The 21,983-nt window shown below is 36.1% G+C and overlaps 1 protein-coding gene across 7 annotated transcripts in view; it reads left to right on the top strand.

Moving 5' to 3' along the window:
- ROBO1 (roundabout guidance receptor 1) overlaps positions 1-9,337 on the top strand; it is a 1,120,933-nt gene extending 1,111,596 nt beyond the window's left edge. For all 7 annotated transcript variants that reach the window (XM_077878763.1, XM_077878768.1, XM_077878765.1 and 4 more), the window contains 3 exons: positions 250-558; positions 5,973-6,169; positions 7,620-9,337. In XM_077878763.1, coding sequence (XP_077734889.1) covers positions 250-558; positions 5,973-6,169; positions 7,620-7,634 — 521 coding nt within the window. In that variant the 3' untranslated portion in view covers positions 7,635-9,337. The remainder of the gene's footprint in view (positions 1-249; positions 559-5,972; positions 6,170-7,619) is intronic.
- Positions 9,338-21,983: the final 12,646 nt, after the last annotated feature.

Consider the following 21,983-nt stretch of genomic DNA (forward strand, 5'->3'; position numbering starts at 1 on the left):
ATATTCCCATATTAGCTTATCCCAAGAGTAGATCATCTTTAAGTTCCAGCTCTGTGATTCAGTATTTTTCTGCCTTACAACAGCGAACATACATTGAAATTGTTGATCTTCTTTTTCCTTGGTTACCATCAATTATTCTAGTTCATTTAAGTTATATTATCTCACAACTGAATGTGACTCCAATAATACTAATATTTAACAATTTTATAAGTGGCAGACTTTTACGGTATTTTAAATATTTCTTTCTAGATCTACCACCTCCTCCGGTGCCACCACCTGCTATAAAATCACCCACTGTCCAATCCAAGGCACAGCTGGAGGTGCGACCTGTTATGGTGCCAAAACTCCCTTCTATAGAAGCAAGAACAGACCGATCATCAGATAGAAAAGTAGGCAGTTACAAGGGGAGAGAAGTACTGGATGGAAGACAGGTTGCTGATATGAGAACCAATCCAGGTGATACCAGAGAAGCACAGGAACAGCAAAATGATGGAAAAGGACGAGTAAACAAGGCAGCAAAACGAGACCTTCCACCAGCAAAGACTCACCTCATCCAAGGTACTGATTTCTTCAAACAACAAGTAAATACCGATTTAACACATGTTTGCAAGTTGTACTGTTAGGTTCTCTTAGGCCTAGTGAAAAATACAAGATTTAGAAATGTACTCTCTAATGGAGGAGATAAGCATGTACTCAAATAATTTTAATATAATTAAATTAAATATGTAGCATCATATAAGACTTCCTTGGAGAAGTGCCAGCTGAGTTGGGTTTTAAAGGAAAGCATGATTTCAACAAGTTAAATGGAGAGAAGAGGATAGCAGGTAAAGGAAATAGGTGGAGAAAAAAAAATGGGAGTGGAAAAACAAATGTTTGGTGAACATTGATTTCTAGTTGAGCCAGACACAATATATGACAGGTAAAACTAGAAAGGCAGCCAGGCCAGATTGGGAAGGTCGGGAATGTGATCTAGGGTGCGGGATTTATGATATAGGCAGTGGTGAGCCAGCAAAGAATTTTGAACAAGAAATGACAAAATCAGAGTTTTATTTTAATTTTTATTATTTTTTTAATATTTTATTTATTTATTTATTCATGAGAGACATACACAGAGAGAGGTAGAGGCACAGGCAGAGGGAGAAGCACTTCTGTAGGTGAAGGTATCAGAACATTGTAACATTTCTAGGTATAAACTATGAAAACACTGAATTAAAATAGTTGTGTGGAAAAAAAGGAAAGAACCTACATTGGCATTTCAGAGATGGAACCATGTTGACTAATTCAAAGTAGAAGAATAGAATGAAATTATGGAGTAAAGCAAAAGTTACTCAAATGTTACTTAGATGGCCCTGTTGGCTAGTAGAACCTAATTGTACTGACCAAAGTAGGAAAAAAAAAAAAACAACAACAACTCAGAAATGTCTTAGGGAAAAGAATTTCAATTTTGAATGGATTAAGGTGCTGCTAAGAGCACAGATATGAAGAAAATCAATAAGACTTTAGAGAATTAAGTTTAAAGATCAGGAGAAAGGTCACGAGTAGAGAGTGGGATTTCAAAATGGCAACACAGAGGGAAAAATTGCATGAATTACAAAGGCTAAATTATCTGCAGTGATATACTGGTTAATGTCGAGCAATCAATTCTCTGGGAGGAAAACAAAGCAAAACCCTAATTTGTAGCCATTTACTCACTTCTATTGGGTAGTTACTTACAAGGTGGCTGGTTTCAAGCTGCTGATATGAAGTCAGTGAATGTGGAGTTGGGAAGACTGGGTACTTTTTTTAAGCATGTGAGCCAGCTCCAACATACCAATAATCAGCAATGATTATATTCAAAGGTTAGGCACAAGAATGACTTTCTATAGTGGAAACTGAGATTGGATACACCAAGAGATATAAAATAATCAAGATCGCCAAGCCAGAGAGAATAGTATCCTAGAAAGAATGGTGGAGGAAATTTTAAGATAGAAGAAATCTAAAATGCCACAAGTGAAAGGTGGATATCAACAGGAAGTGGGGGTTGGGGGAGAGAATACATGAGGATGTTGCAATGTATTATTTGTGGGTGGTATTCAAAAGAACTGTTTTTAGTATTGTAATCAGAATAGAAGCCAGATTGTAGGGGGTTCCCAAAGTAAATGGAAATTGTGGAAGGGAGGTGGTGAGCTCTTTTCAGAAGACTGGGAGGAGAACAGGTTGGGACGAGTTTGCCAGGAAGGCAGACTTTGTAGAAACACTTTAGGATAGGATTATTATAGGTGAAAGAGAAGAAACCATTTAGGAGAAAGAAATATAATAAAAGGGGAGATTGATGGAAAAAGTCAGAAAAGAGTGGGCGGGAAATGAATCTTAGAAACCGGTAGGGGGCACATCAACTACTAGTGTATTTTAATAGATCTATCGTGGTAAGGTTAGACCGCAAGCTCTTATTCTGTTTATTTTGGGCACTTGATCATTAGCAACTTTCTGTCAAAATGGGAGTCAGTTTCATTGTTCTGTGACAGGAAGCCTGAACTCCTAATCCAGGCATGGACTCAGCAGTAAAGTGATGAGTAAAACTACATTTCAGTCAGATGCCTCTTACTGCAAAGTTCTTGGTGTCATCACCACAATCCAAAGTTTGAAAAACTTAGCTGACTTTTTATCAGTTAAGCAAAAGATGATCTGGCTCTGAACTTTTGATCCATACTATACTCTAAGTAATGATTTATAAATATAATGTCATGACATAAATTATAAAGTTTATATGTGCCCTGAAAGTATAGACCAATTTGCTGCTCTAAGGAAACTTCCCCCAAAGCAGGTGGATTTCTTCAGGAGAAAATTGTACAAGGGGAAGATCTTGGTGTATGCACAATTAGAACAAAGAGATGAAATTATTTCACCAATCTTTAGAGATTTAATAAATTATCCTGTGTGTTATATAATTCCAATATAATTGGAACCATTAATCTAGAAACAAGAAACACTATTTTATGGTCAGCATTGAGATACACTGACCAGATTTTTATTTCATAGGTCTTGCTTTCCCAAATTCTTATTTGAACCATAACCCTATATATATGTGTCATTAAATGATCATTTCTATGCACTGCTGTAATTTTCACCTTAATACAATTTAGTTGACATTATTTAAAATGAGAGAGGCACTGTGATTTACATGGGTAATGAATAATCATTTTTAATTAAAGAGAGTGGTCTTCTAGACTTGAATGACTGATCTTTTTGCTGACATTTACCTCAATCATTTCAATTTCTTTCTACATCTATCAGACATCCACTGTGTTATAAAACATTGTACTGGTCCTGAGATTTACATGTAAACATGAACCTTGACCTCAAGAAGCTTATAGTTAGAGACAAAAATAGGTAATCTGTAGATTCATAGATATATTCATATTTGGTGAAATGTTAATGATGCCATACTTGGAAGTCCAATGAAGGGATGGTTAATCCAGTCTTGTGAGATATGTAAGGCAAAGAAAGACTTACTGGTCTTTCCTGGTGAAAATGACACATAAGCTGAGTGTTCAAGGTGGGCAAAACTTAAGTTGTCTAAGGAAAGTGGATAGATTGTTTTGTGAGAGAAACTCAGCCTGAAAAACTCTGAGGTACATTGAGAAAATTATAAGAAATGGAGTGTTACTAGATGGTAAAGACGGTCAAAGGGGAAGCTCTTGAGATAAATGTAAGATTAAGTCATAGAGTGCCTGTAGTTCCCATAAGAAGGCAGCTGAGTGAATATGGTTTAGAGAGGAATGACTCAAGACAGGGATCTGTTAGCAGGTATTTCCATCCCTGGACAAGAGACGTAGAGAATACAAACCAAACCATAGAAGCAGAGATGAATGAGTGGGAAAATTCACAATTTGACATTTTTTAGTGTTAAAAATCAGATTCACCTTTGCGTATTTGAATGTGTGGAAAAAGTACATTTAAAGAGTACTGGCAGGTTGTTGGAAGGCAGGGAAGACTCTAAGATAATTTTAGTTTTCTATCTTTGTTGTCTTAATGATTAGTATTATCATTAACTAAATTAGGGAATACAGAGAGGGAAGAAAAGAATGGACATGATGAAGTTGATGTTTGACATACCGAGTTTGAGGGATAACTGAAGAGGAAATTTTCAATTCAGATCAGGAGTTGGAAATATAAATTAAGGCTTTATCATGAGAAAATATTAATTAAATCTACTCATTCATTCACTCAAAACTATTTATCAATGACCTATTATATGTGAAGCTGAAAGTATATCAAAACACAAAACACAGAAATGTAACTGCCCTCATGACAGTTATATTCTAAAAAAGGTTACAATCCATGAGAATGGATGAAATTACCCAAAGTGAGTGGGGGAAAAGAATGTAGATATACACTAGGCTAAAAGTAGAAACCTGCAGGGCATCAACATTACATAAGAAGAGCCCACAGAACACTGGCTGGGAAGGTAAGAGAACTAGAATCTGGGAATAGTGATGTTTAAACTAACTGATGGTGGTTTCCAGATAAAGGGCCGTGAGACATAAGGAATGAAACATGATTAGCATTATCAAAGTCAACATTGAATTTTCTCTTTCACTGTAGTAATTAGGTCATGGATAGATTTCAGTGGGATTCATAGTAAACAGGAGTTGTGTCTACCACTACTGAGTCCGAATTGCTTTAAGAAGCTTTGCTGAGCTATAAGGACAGGAAGATGGTATTGACTCATGTGGAGCACAGGCTTAAGGGGAAAATTTTGAGCAAGAGAGAGATTTTATATTATAGTTTGACAAAAATTAAAGTCAATGGAGAGGAAAAAGTCAATGATGGAACATGAACAGGATATGAAGGTCACGGGAGTCCAAATGCTGTGAAGCGAGGATACTGGAACAGTGCTCTTCATGGACTGTGAGACCCCAACAAGTCCGATTCTGGATTAGGTGTAGAAATCGTGATGAGTAGAATGGAAGGAGAAAGGTACCATTAAGGAAGACTAAACAAGTGACATGGGTAGATTGGTTTGGCCATCCCAGAAAGAAAATATTTTGTGCAAAGGTCAGGGAGTATTGACTTAGAACTGGTGCTGGTTGGGCCAGAAGGAAGCCTTCTTCATTCTGTAGGAGAGAACATGGAAACCTCAGGGCGGGGATCAGATTTCATTCAGGTAGTGGGGACATTAGAGGAAACATTTGGGGGCACATAGAAAAGTTGGTTTTTCACATGTTTGGTGTCCAAAGAGATAGTGGACAGGCATTGGAGAGAAGTTAGCAGCTGGAGAATGCATCAGTACAAGCAGCACCTAATTTAAAGCAGTATAGAGATAGAAATTCAAGAGATGCCGTTTAATTCGAGTGATTTGCGTTTTGCAGTAACAGGGATGGCAGGCTTCTAAGATTCAGAGCTCCACAATGTAAATATGATGTTGAAATGGAGGTTGACATCTTGGTGTCTGGAAAGTGAACATGGGCTTGGTTCTGTTTTAGTAATTTGAGAAAACTGGGCTTTGTTTCTATCAATGCCTTGAAATAATCCTTCATATTTTGCACGAGGATTTCCAGTCTCCTGTTTTTACATCAACACTAGAAGCTCCTCTGGGTATAGATATTTTAACACTTTTTTAGAAAAGAAGGAACTAAAACCTAAAATAATTGGAGATCCTATAGTGAAGGATAGAACTGGAAGCTAAGTCTGACTCCAGCTTTGGTTTACCTCCTTTAATGATGTTGGTCCCCAGTGAGTTTGAGGTCAGACAAGAACTTGTGACTGAAGGCAACTTGAATGCCACCTCACTACCAGGAAAGACAACAAGACTTGTTATATTGTTTTTTAGGATGGTGCTGCCTTTTTAATTATTGTTATAAAATGTCCTCCTTTATTCCTCAAAAACATTGATGCTTCCCCATTCAGAATTACAGTCACAAATGATGTTACTTTATGCAATGAAAATGTACAGTAGTGTTCATGTGCACGTATTGCATTTCATTACACAGAGGATATCCTACCTTACTGTAGACCTACTTTTCCGACATCAAATAATCCCAGAGATCCTAGTTCTTCAAGCTCAATGTCATCAAGAGGATCAGGAAGCAGACAAAGAGAACAAGCAAATGTAGGTCGAAGAAATATCGCAGAAATGCAAGTTCTTGGAGGATATGAAAGAGGAGAAGATAATAATGAAGAATTAGAGGTATCTAATTTTTTTCCCAAGTTTCTCAACATTATACTAGTTGTTATATCAGTCTCAAAATCAGGAATATTTATCAGTCTACAGAAATGTTAGACTGTTTTACTACAAACCCTAATATTAGTGATCGCAGAGACTAAAATCCTGTTAATTTTATGATTTTCTTGAAATGTTTCCAAAGTTTTAAATGGTGATAACAATTTCTTTTTAGATCTGGAGGTCATAATTATTTGTAGATATTCAGTTAAGAAATTTACATGGCAGACATGTCATTGGGAAATAACTATTCATCTAGATAATATATTGCACAGTATTATATTAAGGTAGGTTATAAAAACCAGTAAGGATAAGGATTTGAATGAGGGTGCTTAGCCTATGTTAACTGCCACCCTGGTATCACTGGGGTTAATCTGACTTATTTGGCCAGCTATCTTCCACCTTCATTCTTCTGATAATGGGAACCTGATCCTTGGCACTCACCTTCCTGGGTGGAGGAGGATACTTCTTGAGTCAAATACATACTCCTTTTTTGGAATTTATAGTGACAAAAGATAGAATTGGCAGTAAATCATATCATATCACAAAATCACCTCCTATTTTTAAGACCATGTTTTCTCCATTTAATAAAGGAAAAACAAGTTGAGGGCAAATTTCTCTTCTTAAAAATATATTTCATCCCAAGTAAATTGTTAAATGAATGTTACACTAAACTTTGAAAACTAGAAGATGAAAATTTTTGAGAAATGATGTCTAATTGATTTTTCTTTAATGTCCAAAGCATTTTGATTTTGAGGCTTGGGATAAGATTTTTCTTCCTGCAGTTGTTATGAGAGGTTGTCTTATAAGTTATTTTATTTGTTGTTTTTTAAAGTAAGAGAACCTTTCTGAGGAACAAAAAGTCATCATACATAACTCTAATACTTAAACCCAGGAAAATTTGAATTATAATGTTGAGTTGGGGCTGGGGGGAGTAGAGAAACCTGCCTTCTACTGCTCCTCGATCCTCTGTGCCACATGCCTCAATACCGAGACAACACACAGAACAATTTGGTATTTGTAGAGAACTGTTGGATTTTCTTTCTTTCTTTTAAAATTTATTTATTTATGTGTGTGTGTGAGAGAGAGAGAGAGTGCAGGGGCAGAGTTAGAGGGAGAAGCAGAAGCAGACTCCCAGCTGAGCAGGGAGCCTGATGCAGGGCTTGACCCCAGGGCCCTGAGATCATGACCTGAGCTGAAGGCAGACCCTTAACCAGCTGAGCCACCCAGCACCCTGGATTTTCTATCAAAACCAACTAAAGACAAATAAATGAGTTGTCATGAGCACCTCCTAACCTATGCCGGGGAATGAATGAAGAAACACAAACTATACGGTTGAAAATATGTAAATCAACATAACTATAAAACTCTACTCTAAGGTTTATTTTCAAATTTAACAAACACTTTTCTCTTACAGGAAACTGAAAGCTGAAGACAACCAGAGAGGCTTATGAGATCCAATGTGAAAATTATCACTCAAGACGCCTCATGTCTGATGACACATGACGCCAGATAAAATGTTCAGTGCAATCAGAGTGTAAAAATTGTCATTTTTATTCCTCTTATTAGAATACCATTTTTAAAAATTTTATTGGAGTTTTATTGTTGTTGTTTGATCCTTATCCCTTGAAGAACTCCCTTATTCCCCTCACTGTTGGAACAAACCATCACACCTTACTTCCAGCAAGGGAAGTATTTGACTTCTTGCTTCAGTCATCAGCCAGCAAGAGAGAACAACACACTTCTTTTGCATTTTGCCCCTGAGATATGGCATTGCACTGCTTACATACCAAGCCAATTTATAGCAAAGTATTGATCAAAGATTTGAAATTGATTAATCAACCTCATGCCAAGGGCTCTCAAGATATAATCTTTCTATTACCAACTGCTAATGCAAATTAAAACATACTTCATTTTAACATGATTTTAAAATCAGTCTTTCATACCACCCTATGCTGGGAGAAAATAAAACATAACAAAGGCAGAACAACCACAAATCAATTTGAATGGGGTAGAAACATTGTAAATATATGCTCTTTGCAACCCCTGGTGGTACTTTATTTTGTCTTCATTTCAACCATTGAAGTATACTCTTCTTGGAAATATACTTTTGGATAAGTAGGGGTAAGCCAGTTGGATCTTCTGGTTGTCTAGTCATTGTCATAAGTAAGCCTAGCAAAAAACCTTGTTCTATTTTTCAATCAAATGCAATTATAAATGCATATTACAAACAAATGGATGTTTTTAATGACCAATTGAATAAGGACATCCCTATCTTAACTGGCCTAAATTTCTTCTGGTAGTGTCAGTTCAACTTTCAGAAGTGCCACTTAAGGAAGTTTGATTTTTGTTTTTGTAATGCACTGTTTTTAATCTTTTTTTTTTTTTTTTGGTTTTAAAAGCACAATCACTAAACTTTATTTGTAAACCATTGTAACTATTAACCTTTTTTGTCTTATTGAAAAAAAAATGTTGAGAAGCGTTTTTAACCTGTTTTGTTCATGCTCTATGTTTGTATTTGGAATATTTGAATGATGACAGATGGTGAAGTAACGTGCGTACTTTATTGTGGGCCATGAACCCAATGGTTCTTGCTTTTTCTGGACTGAAAGAAAAAAAGGTTTAAGTTTGTTGTGGCCAATGTTAAAACTTATAAGATTTTCTTATAAGCTTAAAGAGAGGCATTACTTGCTTTGAATTGCCAAATGATGCTCTCTGACTGTAGATTTTTATGATCCTTTTTTTGTTATAGGAATTTCATTGACTTAATAATTGGTGCTATTTGAGGAAAAAAAAAAAAAAAAACGTACATTGATTCATACACAGGTATCAGGCCTGACCCCACTGGAAAACAAAGCCAAACAAAACTGAACCACAAAAAAAAAAAAAAAAAAAAAAAAAAAAAAAAAAAAAAAAAGCTGGTGTTCACCAAAAACTAAATGTGTTCACTTAGATAATTTGAAAGTTACATAGAAAGGGTGTGCAGTACTAAGGGAACAATCCATGTGATTAATGTTTTCATTATGTTCATGTAAGAAACCTCTTATTTTTAGCCATAATTTTGCATACTGAAAACCAATAATCAGAAAAGTAATTTTGTCACATTATTTATTAAAAATGTTCTCAAATACATCATTCTTTCTTGTGTTGATTTCTTTTTTTTTTCATTGTGTGATCAAATTTATTCCATTTAATCACAAAGTTGTGCTGTCTTAACATTTCACCACTAACTATATAATCAGATGAGTGAAGAATCTGTTTTCTGAACAACCAAGGGTTTACTTATAAGGAAAAATTCTCATTTTATTCCATGGATATTAAGATACAAGATCAATCAAACCTAAAAGTTATTTATCATAGAATACCATTTTAATATTAACGTTGTGCTAAAACATTTATATGTATCTGAATTTCAGTTAACCTATTTCTGAAGTAGGATTCAACTATGATAAATCTAATTTGTGAAGTTTGTGCCACTTACATTCCATCAATAAGAAAATTATATTACCCAAAATATTTATTAGTAACTTTCTGCTTTCTTGTTTACAAATTCATGTGAAATTTTAACAACTCTATACCTATCATATACTAGGTTGAACATTGTTTATTAGACTAAGATTAGCATATTCTAGTATTAACTTTGCATAGATGAGATGAGCAATAAAATCAATAAAGGTTTTTTTCCTATGAGATATATATATATATATATATATATATATATATATATCATAATGTATGTGACTATATATATACACATATATATATAGTTAAATTTTGTGTTGATCACAGTTTGAAAAACTGGGGGAAAGAAAAGAAGGAAGATGTATTTTGAAGTTTAATTTTACAAAAATGAAGTAATCACCAGCATCTACTTAGGTCCAAAGGTCAAGAAGTCAGTTCCCAACTATTTCAAGGGAAACATTGGAGAGATGTGTTTAATGGCCTAATTTTAATCTTCCCTTGTTGAGATGACTATAAATTAGTCTCTATTTATTTATATCATGTGATATTCATACAAATTATTTGTATCAGAGGGCCTAGGTTTGAGTCCTGGTTTTGTCACAAGCTCTGTTTCCATTAACATGTTACTTAACCTCTGAGTCTCAGGTTCTTCACCTGTGAATTCAATAATGCCTACCTCATGGAGCTGTTGTCATGATTTAGTGAGTTAATGTATATGACATGGACTCTGTAAACCGCCCCCCCCAACAATATAAGGTAATGTATTGATAGACTGAAATTCATTGCACACATTCTATCCTCACTTTTCACATGTAGTTTGTTCCTAAAACCTTGCAAAGAGTTAAAAACATATCAAGGCATAAGTGTGGTAAAAGGATGGGGGTGATTCTATTTCCGGTGAGTAAATTCACTGTGAAATTCCTGATTGTGGAATAAATTATTGGTGTTTTGTTGTTGTTGTTGTTTCCTTGCTTTTGGATTCTTGAGGGCCATATAATGGGTGGTGATGTGGTGTTTTCAGTACATATTTCACAATTCAAGTGTGCAAGCATGCTGCTTGAGTTCAAAATAACTGTATTTACTGTATTTTGGCTACCATCCTGCTTAGTGGCAGAAAATATCATTTTCTTCTAGATGAACTCAATCATTTCTCACTTCCTGGTCATTCCAGATATAACGTCTGGATCTTCTCTTCCCTACCCTCTCTACAGGGTAACATCTAGATTCCAGAGGCTCTTCTTGTTTAGAAAGTATGTGTGGTGGTGGGGAGGGGTGACAGTAGAGACTTTTGACATTTTTGCTGGTGCCCAAGTTTCCAATGCCCATCATTTCTCAGAACTTTTACGCTACTTCTTCATTTTCTCTACCTCGATGTCCCTTAGTCATTGACACTCTTCCTAATACTTCTAAGCCCTTTGATGTAGGTTGGGTGTAGGGAGCAGAGAGTGGGACTTTTATATGCTCTTCCATGCTATGCTGAAGCTCAGGAGACTTAGGTGTGAGGTCCCTTCCTTGGGCCTCACAATATACTACTGTGTCTCTTTAGCTGCTTACCATTTAGGTTGTGTATAGGTTGTGGGAGGGGATGGTGGCTACGTCTGATATTTAAAGGAAACAAGCTTTGGTTCTGGATCCTGACCACCTATGCTTGAATCCTGACTCCACAAATTATTAGCTCTGTAGCCATGGGGAAATTATTTAGTGAATCTGTCTTAATCTTTGAGTGGTGATATTAAGAATATCAACTTTACAAGGTTGTTTGGGTTAAATGAATTCATATATGCAAAGTACATAGTAAATGCTAAATATTTATTGAGCAGTGCCTCCTCCCACTCTGATTTTGAACTGGAAAGTGGTGCTGTACTTTCAGAATCCTGAAACTCTACTTGACCAGAAAATGAGAAGGCACAGGAATCAGAAACCTAAGTGACACATTTGCCATATCTAATTCTCTCATCTCATGTTTCATTCTCTCTTCCCAGTGAGATAATGGAGGAGGGAGAGGAGGAGAGAAAGAGACAGAAAAGAGGGAAGAGAAAGACTCATGTAAATTGCATGCCAAGTCTTTGGTTTACAAGACCTTAGCTCTTGCAACTCAGCCTTCATTCTGCTACAGATTTCAAAAATCTATTTTGAAACCCCAAAGGGAGTGTTGAATTGCTATTCTATGGTAACCATTCCTTTGCATTTCTCTGGTAACTATCTGAGGGCATGTACATAGAAAGCCCTCTCATCTGCTGGAAATGGGAAGTGAGATAGAAAGGGGGAAATAGTCTGTAGCAGGTGTGATGTCTGTTGATACTCCAATTTACGATCTTGCTACAAAAGAATATAATTAAACATTAAAAACAAGCTACTCTTTAAAAACAAATATCTTTTCTCAAATTCTAGTTTTATCAGTTTATTTCAAGAGAATTTAGCAGTAATTTAAAAGAAAAATGTAAAAAACAGGGAGTTGGCACCAGACCAAACTAAATATTGAGCATGAGAGTATAAAGATCACTTTAGTGTTAAAAAGTCTTAAGGATTTTCTTCTAGAAAAATACGGGAATTGACCTTTTTCTTTTCATAAAGTTTCATAGAGTTTGTAGAGGACTCCTAACCAAAAGCCTTAAGGACCTTTTGTTTTTGGATCCCTAAACTTGGTTCTCATTTTGGTATTGATAGAAGATTCTTTACCATCTATGAACACACTCAAACTATAAAGTCCAGTGTCTGCTCATTAATGTCGGATTTTGTCTGTAACACACCAAATGACTGCCATCTCTACCCCAATATATCATTATATCCCATATATCATTTTCATCAGCATTTTAATATTTTTTTTTCAATTTTTATTTTTATTTTATGATAGTCACAGAGAGAGAGAGAGAGAGGCAGAGACACAGGCAGAGGGAGAAGCAGGCTCCATGCACCGGGAGCCCGACGTGGGATTCGATCCCGGGTCTCCAGGATCGCGCCCTGGGCCAAAGGCAGGCGCCAAACCGCTGCGCCACCCAGGGATCCCTTCATCAGCATTTTAATTTTTATTTCATTTTTATGGAATGACAAAAAAAATGAAATATTCAGATAAAACTACAAGAACAAGTGACAACTATGCCAAAACTGAGTTGTCTGCTTAGCACCCATGTGTGTCCACTGTAACATGCTGAATTTAGTGGCTTAAACAAATTAATACACAATGAACATAAATGTAGACTATATGGAAATGAAATGTAAGAAATTCCAGATCTTGGGCTTAAAAATAAAAGATTTTATTCACATGAGGAATACAAATACATAAAGTTATTTTGAGTTAGCAAGTTGATTTTTAACCAAATCCTCAACCTTTTTTTTCAGATGTATGAGGTTGTATGAGAAAACAAACGTTGCTTTATTTTTCAAATAGTAGATAAATCTTTATTCTTAAAATTTCTTGTCATTCTTAAGAACAAACTAGAGTAATTAGCATTTTAGGTGCCATTAGTTTAGAAAGTTTGTCTTTCTCTTTCCCTTATTCCTTGTTTTGAATGCTAGTGAGGGAGAGAACAAAAAATGAATATTTAAAAAAAATATTTTCAAAGATAATTGTTCTCCAGAAGCTCTAAGCCTGTTTCTCAAATTGATGATGTCCATGAATACCTGTCTTCTGGTTATAAATATGAACTCCTGATTCCTGTTCTGATCCTGCTAAATCAGAATCTTAGGAGGCAAGGCCTAATAATTTACATTTTGGAGACAATCTCAGGTAATTTTAAGTTTAGAAAAAGAAAAAAAAAAAAAACCTTGAAAACCACTACCTTAACAAATCAAGTATATGTTTCATTGTAATATACCTCAAACTGCAGTGAACCTTTGAGTTGGCCGTGTTTTGCAATCACTTTCAGCCAGGCAATAGTCACGATGTAGTTTTGATTGCTATAAAAAAACAGATCTCATACAAAAAGGAAGTATTTATCAAATTTTATTTACCTCACCAACAAGGGAAACAGAAGAAAGATAAAGAGCATTTGAAGAATAGTTGTGGAAGGAACTTAAATATGATTGCTAAGTTAGTTAACTTACTACAGGGCAAGTCAAGTAAATGTTATCATTTCTGTTGACCTAGAGGATCACGGTATCTATCTTTCTCTTTAGGTTAAATAATCACTAGCCTTCAGAGGTACATAAAATCTATACCTTTACCATTTGCAATAGTCAAAAATGTACTTTGATAATTTGCATTCACCCAAAAGAACCAGATAAGGGTCAAAGAGTGACTTGGTCTTGTTTCTCCAGTGGCAGAATATGAAACAAAGACATGGTGCAATTTATTTGGGAGGTAATCCCAGGAAGTGGGTTTGGGAGCGTGAGGGGAATGGGAAAAAAATCTCAGCATAGGTACTGTAAAGTTGGTGAAGGTTCCTCTAGTGAGGACTCTACTGGCTCCAAGAAACCTGTAGAATACCTCCCCAATCCTTCTCCAAAAGACAGGTGCCTGGAACATTATCAGTTTACTCCTACTTCCCCATTGGTTGCAAACTGCTGGTGGGGCAGTGGTAGGGTGGGGGCTGGGGGTTCTCTCTCAAGCCTTGGTGAGTAGACCAAGTGAGAGTAGAAGACCCTGAGGAAGAAAGTGGACATGCTTATGGCAGGTGTCTGAAATGGAAAGGTGCCAGAATGAGGTAAGTCTGATCTTGAAGGGAATTGCCTGCCACAACAGCGTTCTCAAAGCCACATACTACAAGTGGGATTATTGGGAGATGCTTTAGTATGGTATCAAAAATCAAGCAATCATCAAATTACCTTTTTCAAATTTAAGATAAATTTTCTTACACTGTGCATGTATGAAATTATGGGTATTCATATTACCACCATATTGGTGGAATTCTTACCAATTATCAATTGTTGATACTATATGTGTTGAGTTTAACTGCTAATTAACATATCTTGAAAATGTTTATACTATCAGCGTTGAAACAACACCAAAGCAAAACGAGTATGGAAATAGTGAGGCATAAGTGGGGTCATTAGAATAACTACAATCATGGATTTTCTAGCAGAGCATTAAGTTTTATAGTACCTACAAAAGAAAAGTATCCACAATAATTAAGTGGTACTTCAACTGTAACTGAAACGGGAAAAAATGGGGTCTGCATTGGGAATGAAGGATGAATCAATGGATGCCAAACATGCTGTTGCCACCAAATATTTAAAAGCTCCATTATCTTTAAGGGCATCTGGCTGGCTCAGTTGACAGAGGGTGTGACTTTTGATCTTAGGGTTGTGGGTTTGAGCCTCATGTTGAGTGCAGAGGATACTTAAAAATCTTAAATAAAAAAATAAAAGTTCTTTTATCTGGAGTATACAAATCTTAAAATATTGCTTAGATTTCCAGAGACCACTTTTTTTTTAAAGATTTTATTTATTTATTCATGAGAAACACAGAGAGAGAGAGAAAGGCGGAAGGAGAAGCAGGCTCCATGCAGGGAGCCTGTTGTGGGACTCGATCCCGGGTCTCCAGGATCACACCCTGGGCTGAAGGCAGTGCTAAACCGCTGAGCCACCAGGGCTGCCCGAGACCACTTTTTAAAATAAGCAATTAAAACATAATTTCCAAAGCATAATAATTTTACATATATATGTATGTATATATATGCATATACACGGAATCCCACATTAACATTTTCAATATTAAAGTAGTTTTAGGGACACCTGGGTGGCTCCATCAGTTGGGCATCTGCCTTCAGCTCAGGTCAGGATCTCCAGGTCCTAAGATTGAACTCTGAGCCTCAAGTCAGATTCCCTACTCACTGGGGAGTCTGGTTCTCCCTCTGCCTCTGCTTCTCACCCTGCTCATGTTCTCTCTCTCTCTCTCTCTCTCTATCATCTATCTATCCACCTATCTATCCATCCATCCATCTATCATCCATCTATCATCTGTCTCAAATGAATAAATAAAATCTTTTTTTAAAGGAGTTTTAACAATTTGATTAAACTTCTAAGTATGCATACATTTGTCTTACCAGAAAAGGACTTGAGAAGCTGCTCAAGGTCATACAACATTGTTTGCGAAGTCAGAATTTTTAATTTCTTTGTCTAACCCAGAAATCCTGTTGCTCCCACTTCTGCCTTTCTATGGGGAAGAGGGATCTTTTGGAGAGGTTTTAACATTTTTCTTAACCTGTCTTTTTAAAACAGGCTATGACATTTATACTAAGTAATACCTTACCATTTTGAATACTTGAATACTTTAGGGAAAGATAAGTCAAGAAAAATAATAAATTACTTAGACTAATAATATACCTATGCATAGGATTAGCATATATTCAGAAGCTAATATATTTTATCTGGATGATTTACTATCAACGATTGTTAATTAAACTTCACATGTTTCAACTGTGCATAATTAAACAATAATTTTGAATAAACTTGATTTCTTATCTTGCTATATAATATGGTGCCAAAAATGTGACCACTGGACTATCCTAAAAATCTTAATCACCCTCTGCAAGGTCATCAAAAGCATTTGATTAACTTTTAAACTTTTACTCAAGCTTATAAACTTTTACTCAAACTCCCTACCCTGCTTTCAACCGAGGCATTCATTCATTGATTCAGCAGTCTACTGAGCATCTATTCTGTGCTTAGAACAAAGACAAACTCTGGAAGTGCTCACAATACAATGAGAGGCAGACACGGTCAAGTGCGAACCGTGTAATAGAAGTATTTACACAGTGCCTTAGTCCTTTTCGCTTGCTTTAATACAAATACCTTGAATGTGGTGGCTTATAAGCAACAGGAATTTATTTCTCACAGTTCTGAAGGCTACAAAGTTCAAGAACAAGGCACCTGCAGATTGCACGTCTGATGAGACCCTGCTTCTTGGGTCTTAGACAACCATCTTTACACTGAGTACTCACTCAAAGGGCAGAAGAGGAAAGGTTGCTCTCTGAGGTCTTTTTTACAAGGAAATTAATCCCATTTGTGAGGTTCCACCCTTATGACCTAATTACCTCCTGAAGCCCCACCTCTTAATACCATCTCACTGGGGTTTAGGTTTCAACATAAGGCTTTTAGGGGAACACAAATATTCATACTGTAGCACATAAAAATAAAAGAGTTTGTTAAAACTCTAACAGGAATTGACATATTTTGTCTAAATTATAAAAGGCTGTGAAGGAAGTCGTCAATTCATTTGTAACATAGAGAACTTGGGTTCTCTCAAAATCATACTCTTCCACTTGAAAAAGTATTGAATATGTTTAAAATTAAAATATATTTAGGTCAACCCTAAAGACAAATTCTTGATTATGTTTCTTTTTTAATATTTTATTTATGTATTCATGAGAGACACAGTTTGAGGAGAGAGAGGCAGAGACACAGGCAGAGGGAGAAGCAGGCTCCATGCAGGGAGCCCAACATGGGACTCGATCCCGGGTCTCCAGAATCACACCCTGGGCTGAAGGCAGCACTAAACCGCTGAGCCACCTGGGCTGCCCCCCACCCCCTTTTTAAAGATTTAAATTAAATTAATTAATTTAATTAATTAATTAATTTAAATTCTTGATTACGTTTTTAAAAAATGTGATTTGGATTTCTTTTGTTTTGTTTTGTTCTGGCCAGTTTCTATCATTCTCCTACTAAAATAACACTGGAATCACACAAACTTAAAGAATCAATCAATAAAAATATGAAAGAATCAACTGATAAAAATATTAAAAGGATTTGAAGTTAAAATGTTTTATATTTAATTTCACATGGAGCATCAGTGATGATGCTTCTGAACACAGTTTATATACATAAAACACATAAAATCCAACTCAATGTGGATAGACAATAAAATAAATTTATGGTGTAAAGGAACTGAAAAAGCACAAGCAGATATTATTCAATCGAGGCTCTGATTCCATTTGTCTTTAAATCTCTTTGCTCTGCTCTATCCCACACATTGCTTTCTCTCTCCAGCTGTTATCAAGATGGCCATAACAGGCCAGCCTCACACCACACATGATAATATTCAGAGGCCATGAGACTAAAGCAGGAAAACACAAGACTCTTTAAAAATGCATCCCAGAGATCCAAATTGTTACACATGCTCTTTCCAGGACCAATCCTATATTTAGAGAAATACCACGTACTGTTTAACTTAAGCCTGGATTCCTTTGGATTTATCAGGTCTTCTGCTGGAGTATATCAATCTGTTACCCCTGAAATATATGGATTGTTTGTTGAAGAGAATGGGTGATGGAACACACCCAAAAATGAATAACACACACACACACACACATTCTTACTCATACATTTAGCAATTAGTCTGCTTTCTATCTTTAGCTCTCATACATAGTTTGTGTTGTAATTTTTTAAAAGGACTACAAATTTTTTGACATTCTTCTCAGCAGGACACAAAGTTGATAACCCATCCCCTTGTATCACGGTAAGATTGTGACTGCTTCAACCAGGAAATAGGCTTATTGACTTCTGAGGTAAAATCATTAAAATCCAAGCAGCATCCTCTTGGTTCTTTGAACATTTGCTCTGCAGAAGCTCACTCTTGGAATCCAATTGCTATGCTGTAAAAAGCCTAGCCACCTAGAAAGGTCTTGTGTGGGTCAGTAGTCTCAACTGAGCCCAGCTTTAGTGCCTGTCATGGGAGTCTGATGATTCCAACCCTCAGCCATTTGAGTCACCCCTAGCCACTCATAACTTCCCAGGCAAGACCCGTAGATTTCATGGAGCAGCTGTGAAGACATCCCAAGACAAGCCCTCCCAGCTGTGCTTTGAATTTCTGACCCACAGAACCCGTGAGCATCATAAAATCGATGTTACTTTATGCCAGTACGTTTGAGGTGGTTTGTTACGTTGCAGTATATAACTAGAAGAGCTTAAATGTCTTTAGTAAATAGGAAATCCATATACTTCGAAACAGGAAGAAAGAAAATCTGAAAACCAGGGGAGTTGCCAAGCATTTAAGCAACAGCATATGTTTTGAGAGGGAAAGATGATGTTTTTGAAATAGAATGATTGTGAACAAAACCATTGCAGTATACATCTAGCATCACCCTTAATGATCCTCGTTGTACATAATCCAGCTGTGAAGAATCTGCTGCCCCTAACATTCACATCAAGTCATTGGTTCTCAGGTTTTACATTATACACCAGAAATGTGATGATTCTTTTCCTGTGACTGCATGTGCCAGAGAAGCTGGAGAGATTATTGAAGGAAATTCTAAAGTTCAGGCCACATTCTGCTAATAAGCAGGACCTGAATCATTTGCTTTCTCTGATCACTTAGATTATAGCAATCATCTTTCCTCTTGCTTTCTCTTCCTCCTTGTAATCTTTTTGTTTACTCCTTATTTGTAACTTCTTCAAAGTAAGGGAAATAAACAGAAATAGAAAATATATCCATTTAATTCCAAGTAGTAGGGATAAAGGCTTAACAGAGAAAATATTAAATTAACGACGTGGGGAGTATTTCCCTCTTTCTTTACAACTTTTATGAAATTTTGAAATATTTTCAAGTATGTTTTAAGATATATATCTTATATATATATATATATATATATATATATATATAAGCCACCTAGAAAGGTCAGCAAATATATTAGTTTGCATATGAGATAACGGAAGGTCATGGTGGTTATGTCTTGCCCAAGGTCATAAATGTAGTCTAGGACTCAAATACAGACTAAAATCCTTTCCTCTAGAGTTAACTATAATAAGTCTTATACTAAGCTCCTGCTTTTATCTATTTATTCCTGATATTTCAATATCTTTATTTTAATGCTTTGTATATACAAAAGTAGAACTTTGATGAAATAATGAAATGTATTATAATGCATCGCCTGAATTTACTGCATTACCAATTTAAAATACAGATATATTTCAGTATTTTTCCCAATTGGCTTCTCAAGGACCCTGTCCCCTTGCAGGTAGTTGAATTTCTAGCCTTTTACCACCTAAAATATCTAAGAGTTACAGGAGATTACTTAGTTAACAGGGCGTTTAGTCAAGCATAAAATTCTAAGAGAGAAAATAGGAACCCGAGGAATTTAATATCACCATTTATTCCTGGCATATGGTATCAGTTTTGTAATAGTCCTGCATAGTTGTTTATGTGCTATCAGGTGTTTCGGCCCTTATAGGAACCCACCAAAAACATGCCACATTCTCATGTTCAGTGTCAAGGAAATAGGGCATTTAAAAAATTTGAGATATAATTGACATATGGCATTCTAATAATTTCAGGTGTACAACGTGATTGGATGTTTGTATATACAGCAAAATGATCCCCACAATAAGTCTAGTTAACATGCATCCCCCCATACATATAGTCAATTGTTTTCTTGTGATAAGAACTTTTAAGATCTACTCTCCTAGCCAACTCTCAAATACGCAACATGGTATTATTAATTATAGTCACTACCTCATGACTTGTTTTGTAACTAGAAGTTTGTACCTTTTGACCACCTTCACCTATTCTGTGCCCCCCACCCGCACCCCTCTGGCAATCACCAATCTGTTCTCTGCATCTATGAGCTTTTGTTGCCGCTGTCGTTTTAAATTCCAAATATTAGTGAGATCATAGAGTATTCTCTCAAGGGGCTAGGCAGGTGAGGATGACACATCTGTGTGTTGTGTAGACGTAGAGGTGGTACGTGGAGGGGCCCATACAAACATTTGTAGAAACAGGAGAAAGAGAAAGACAGCTGCCAAAGGGCAGTGGAAAGTGGTCAAAACTGACAGCACTGGACATTATGAGGAGGGCTTCCGTTCAGGTCTCCTGGTCTAATCCTTTTTTTTTTTCTGATTTCAGAATGGAATGGAGCATTCAGGGTGCTGTGGCCTTGGACCTTGGCAGAAGTTTGATTGAAGTTCCCGGTTCTGTACTAGAAGCCTGCATCCTGGTCTACCTTCCAGGAACTATCCCAAACACATACACTCTCATGTTCAGTATTAAGGAAAGAGATTTTTTATTTTATTTTTTACTGGATTTCATGGAGATTCCAGAATTAGTAACATGTTGACCTAAAAATGGCTTACTTCCAAGAACATTTAGTGGTTGAACCAACATCTCCAGCCCAGATTTTCCAAGTTATCAAGGATCTTGTTTTCCTTTATTATTATACTTTTGTCTGGAACTATTTTAATCTACAAAAAAAAAAAAAAAAAAAACAACAACAAACAAAAACAAAACGAAACAACTAACTGATGACTTTCTATTGTGAGGGTACATGAACTGTCAGTATTGTGGCCATAGTGATTCTTTTAAAATTGTTTTGATCATCATTCCTTGCTTTCAAAGCTTCCCTGGGTTGTCCCATGCATAGTTAGAAAACAATGTAATTTAAGCTCTCCTCCCCCTTACTTCCATTTACCTGCAATTGGTCTCTAGTCAAATAGCCTCCTGATTGCCCTAAGAATAAATCTGGCAGATGCCTACCTCTGGATACTTGCATTTGATAGTCCCTGAGATGGATGGATGCTCTCTCCTAGCTATCCTCACGACTCACTCCCTTACTTCACGTCTTTGCTTTCTACATAAGAGCTTTATGACCACCTTAATTAAAATTACACTTCATCCACCATACTCTTTTTCTCCTTTCATACCATATTTTTCTTCAGAGAATTATCCCTTTGGGATTTTCTTTGTTAATCATATGCAGTCCACCAAAAACAAAGCTCCTTGAAGGCAAGGATTATTGCTTTGTTCACAGTGCCCAGAACAAAGCCAAGCATAAAATAAGTCCTCAGAAAATACATACATTATATAAGTTGAATTGAATTGGAACCGTATTCGCTACAGGCAGTAACAAAAAGGCATTCAGGAGAAAATTCTTTATTCTGGGTCTGCTCTTTAGAGTGGGTCCTTAATTACGTCAGTGTAGAATAAATAGACATCCACTGTTCTAGGTGATGAATAACACGTTTCTGTGAAGCTGGAAGAAAAAAACAAAACAAAAATACCTGTCATGCTTTTTAAGAAACTTGGGAAGGGTAGAAACAATACTTAACAATATTTAAGCTTATTAATCCTCAGGGCAGGAAAGAGCAAAGACCTAGTTTCTGCTACGTCAGATAAGAGGTCAGTAATACCTACTCAAACGGACCCTCACCCTTCACATTCACACAAGTGTCTACCTTCCCAAACCTCTAGCTCATCCTTCCCAAGGATGAGACCAAGGCTAATGATCTCACTTGTTTCATTAAGAAAAAAATCAGAAAAGCATTTTTCCCACACTTTACCAACTACCAACATATTTACATTAGTATCTATTTGTTTTCAGTCCCATAAATTGTCCACGTCAAAATGTAAAGCCAGTCACTTAACTTGTCCTTGAGAACCCATCCTTTCTCT

Source organism: Canis aureus, chromosome 30 (genome assembly GCF_053574225.1).
Source record: "Canis aureus isolate CA01 chromosome 30, VMU_Caureus_v.1.0, whole genome shotgun sequence".
In the NCBI taxonomy this organism is placed as follows: domain Eukaryota; kingdom Metazoa; phylum Chordata; class Mammalia; order Carnivora; family Canidae; genus Canis; species Canis aureus.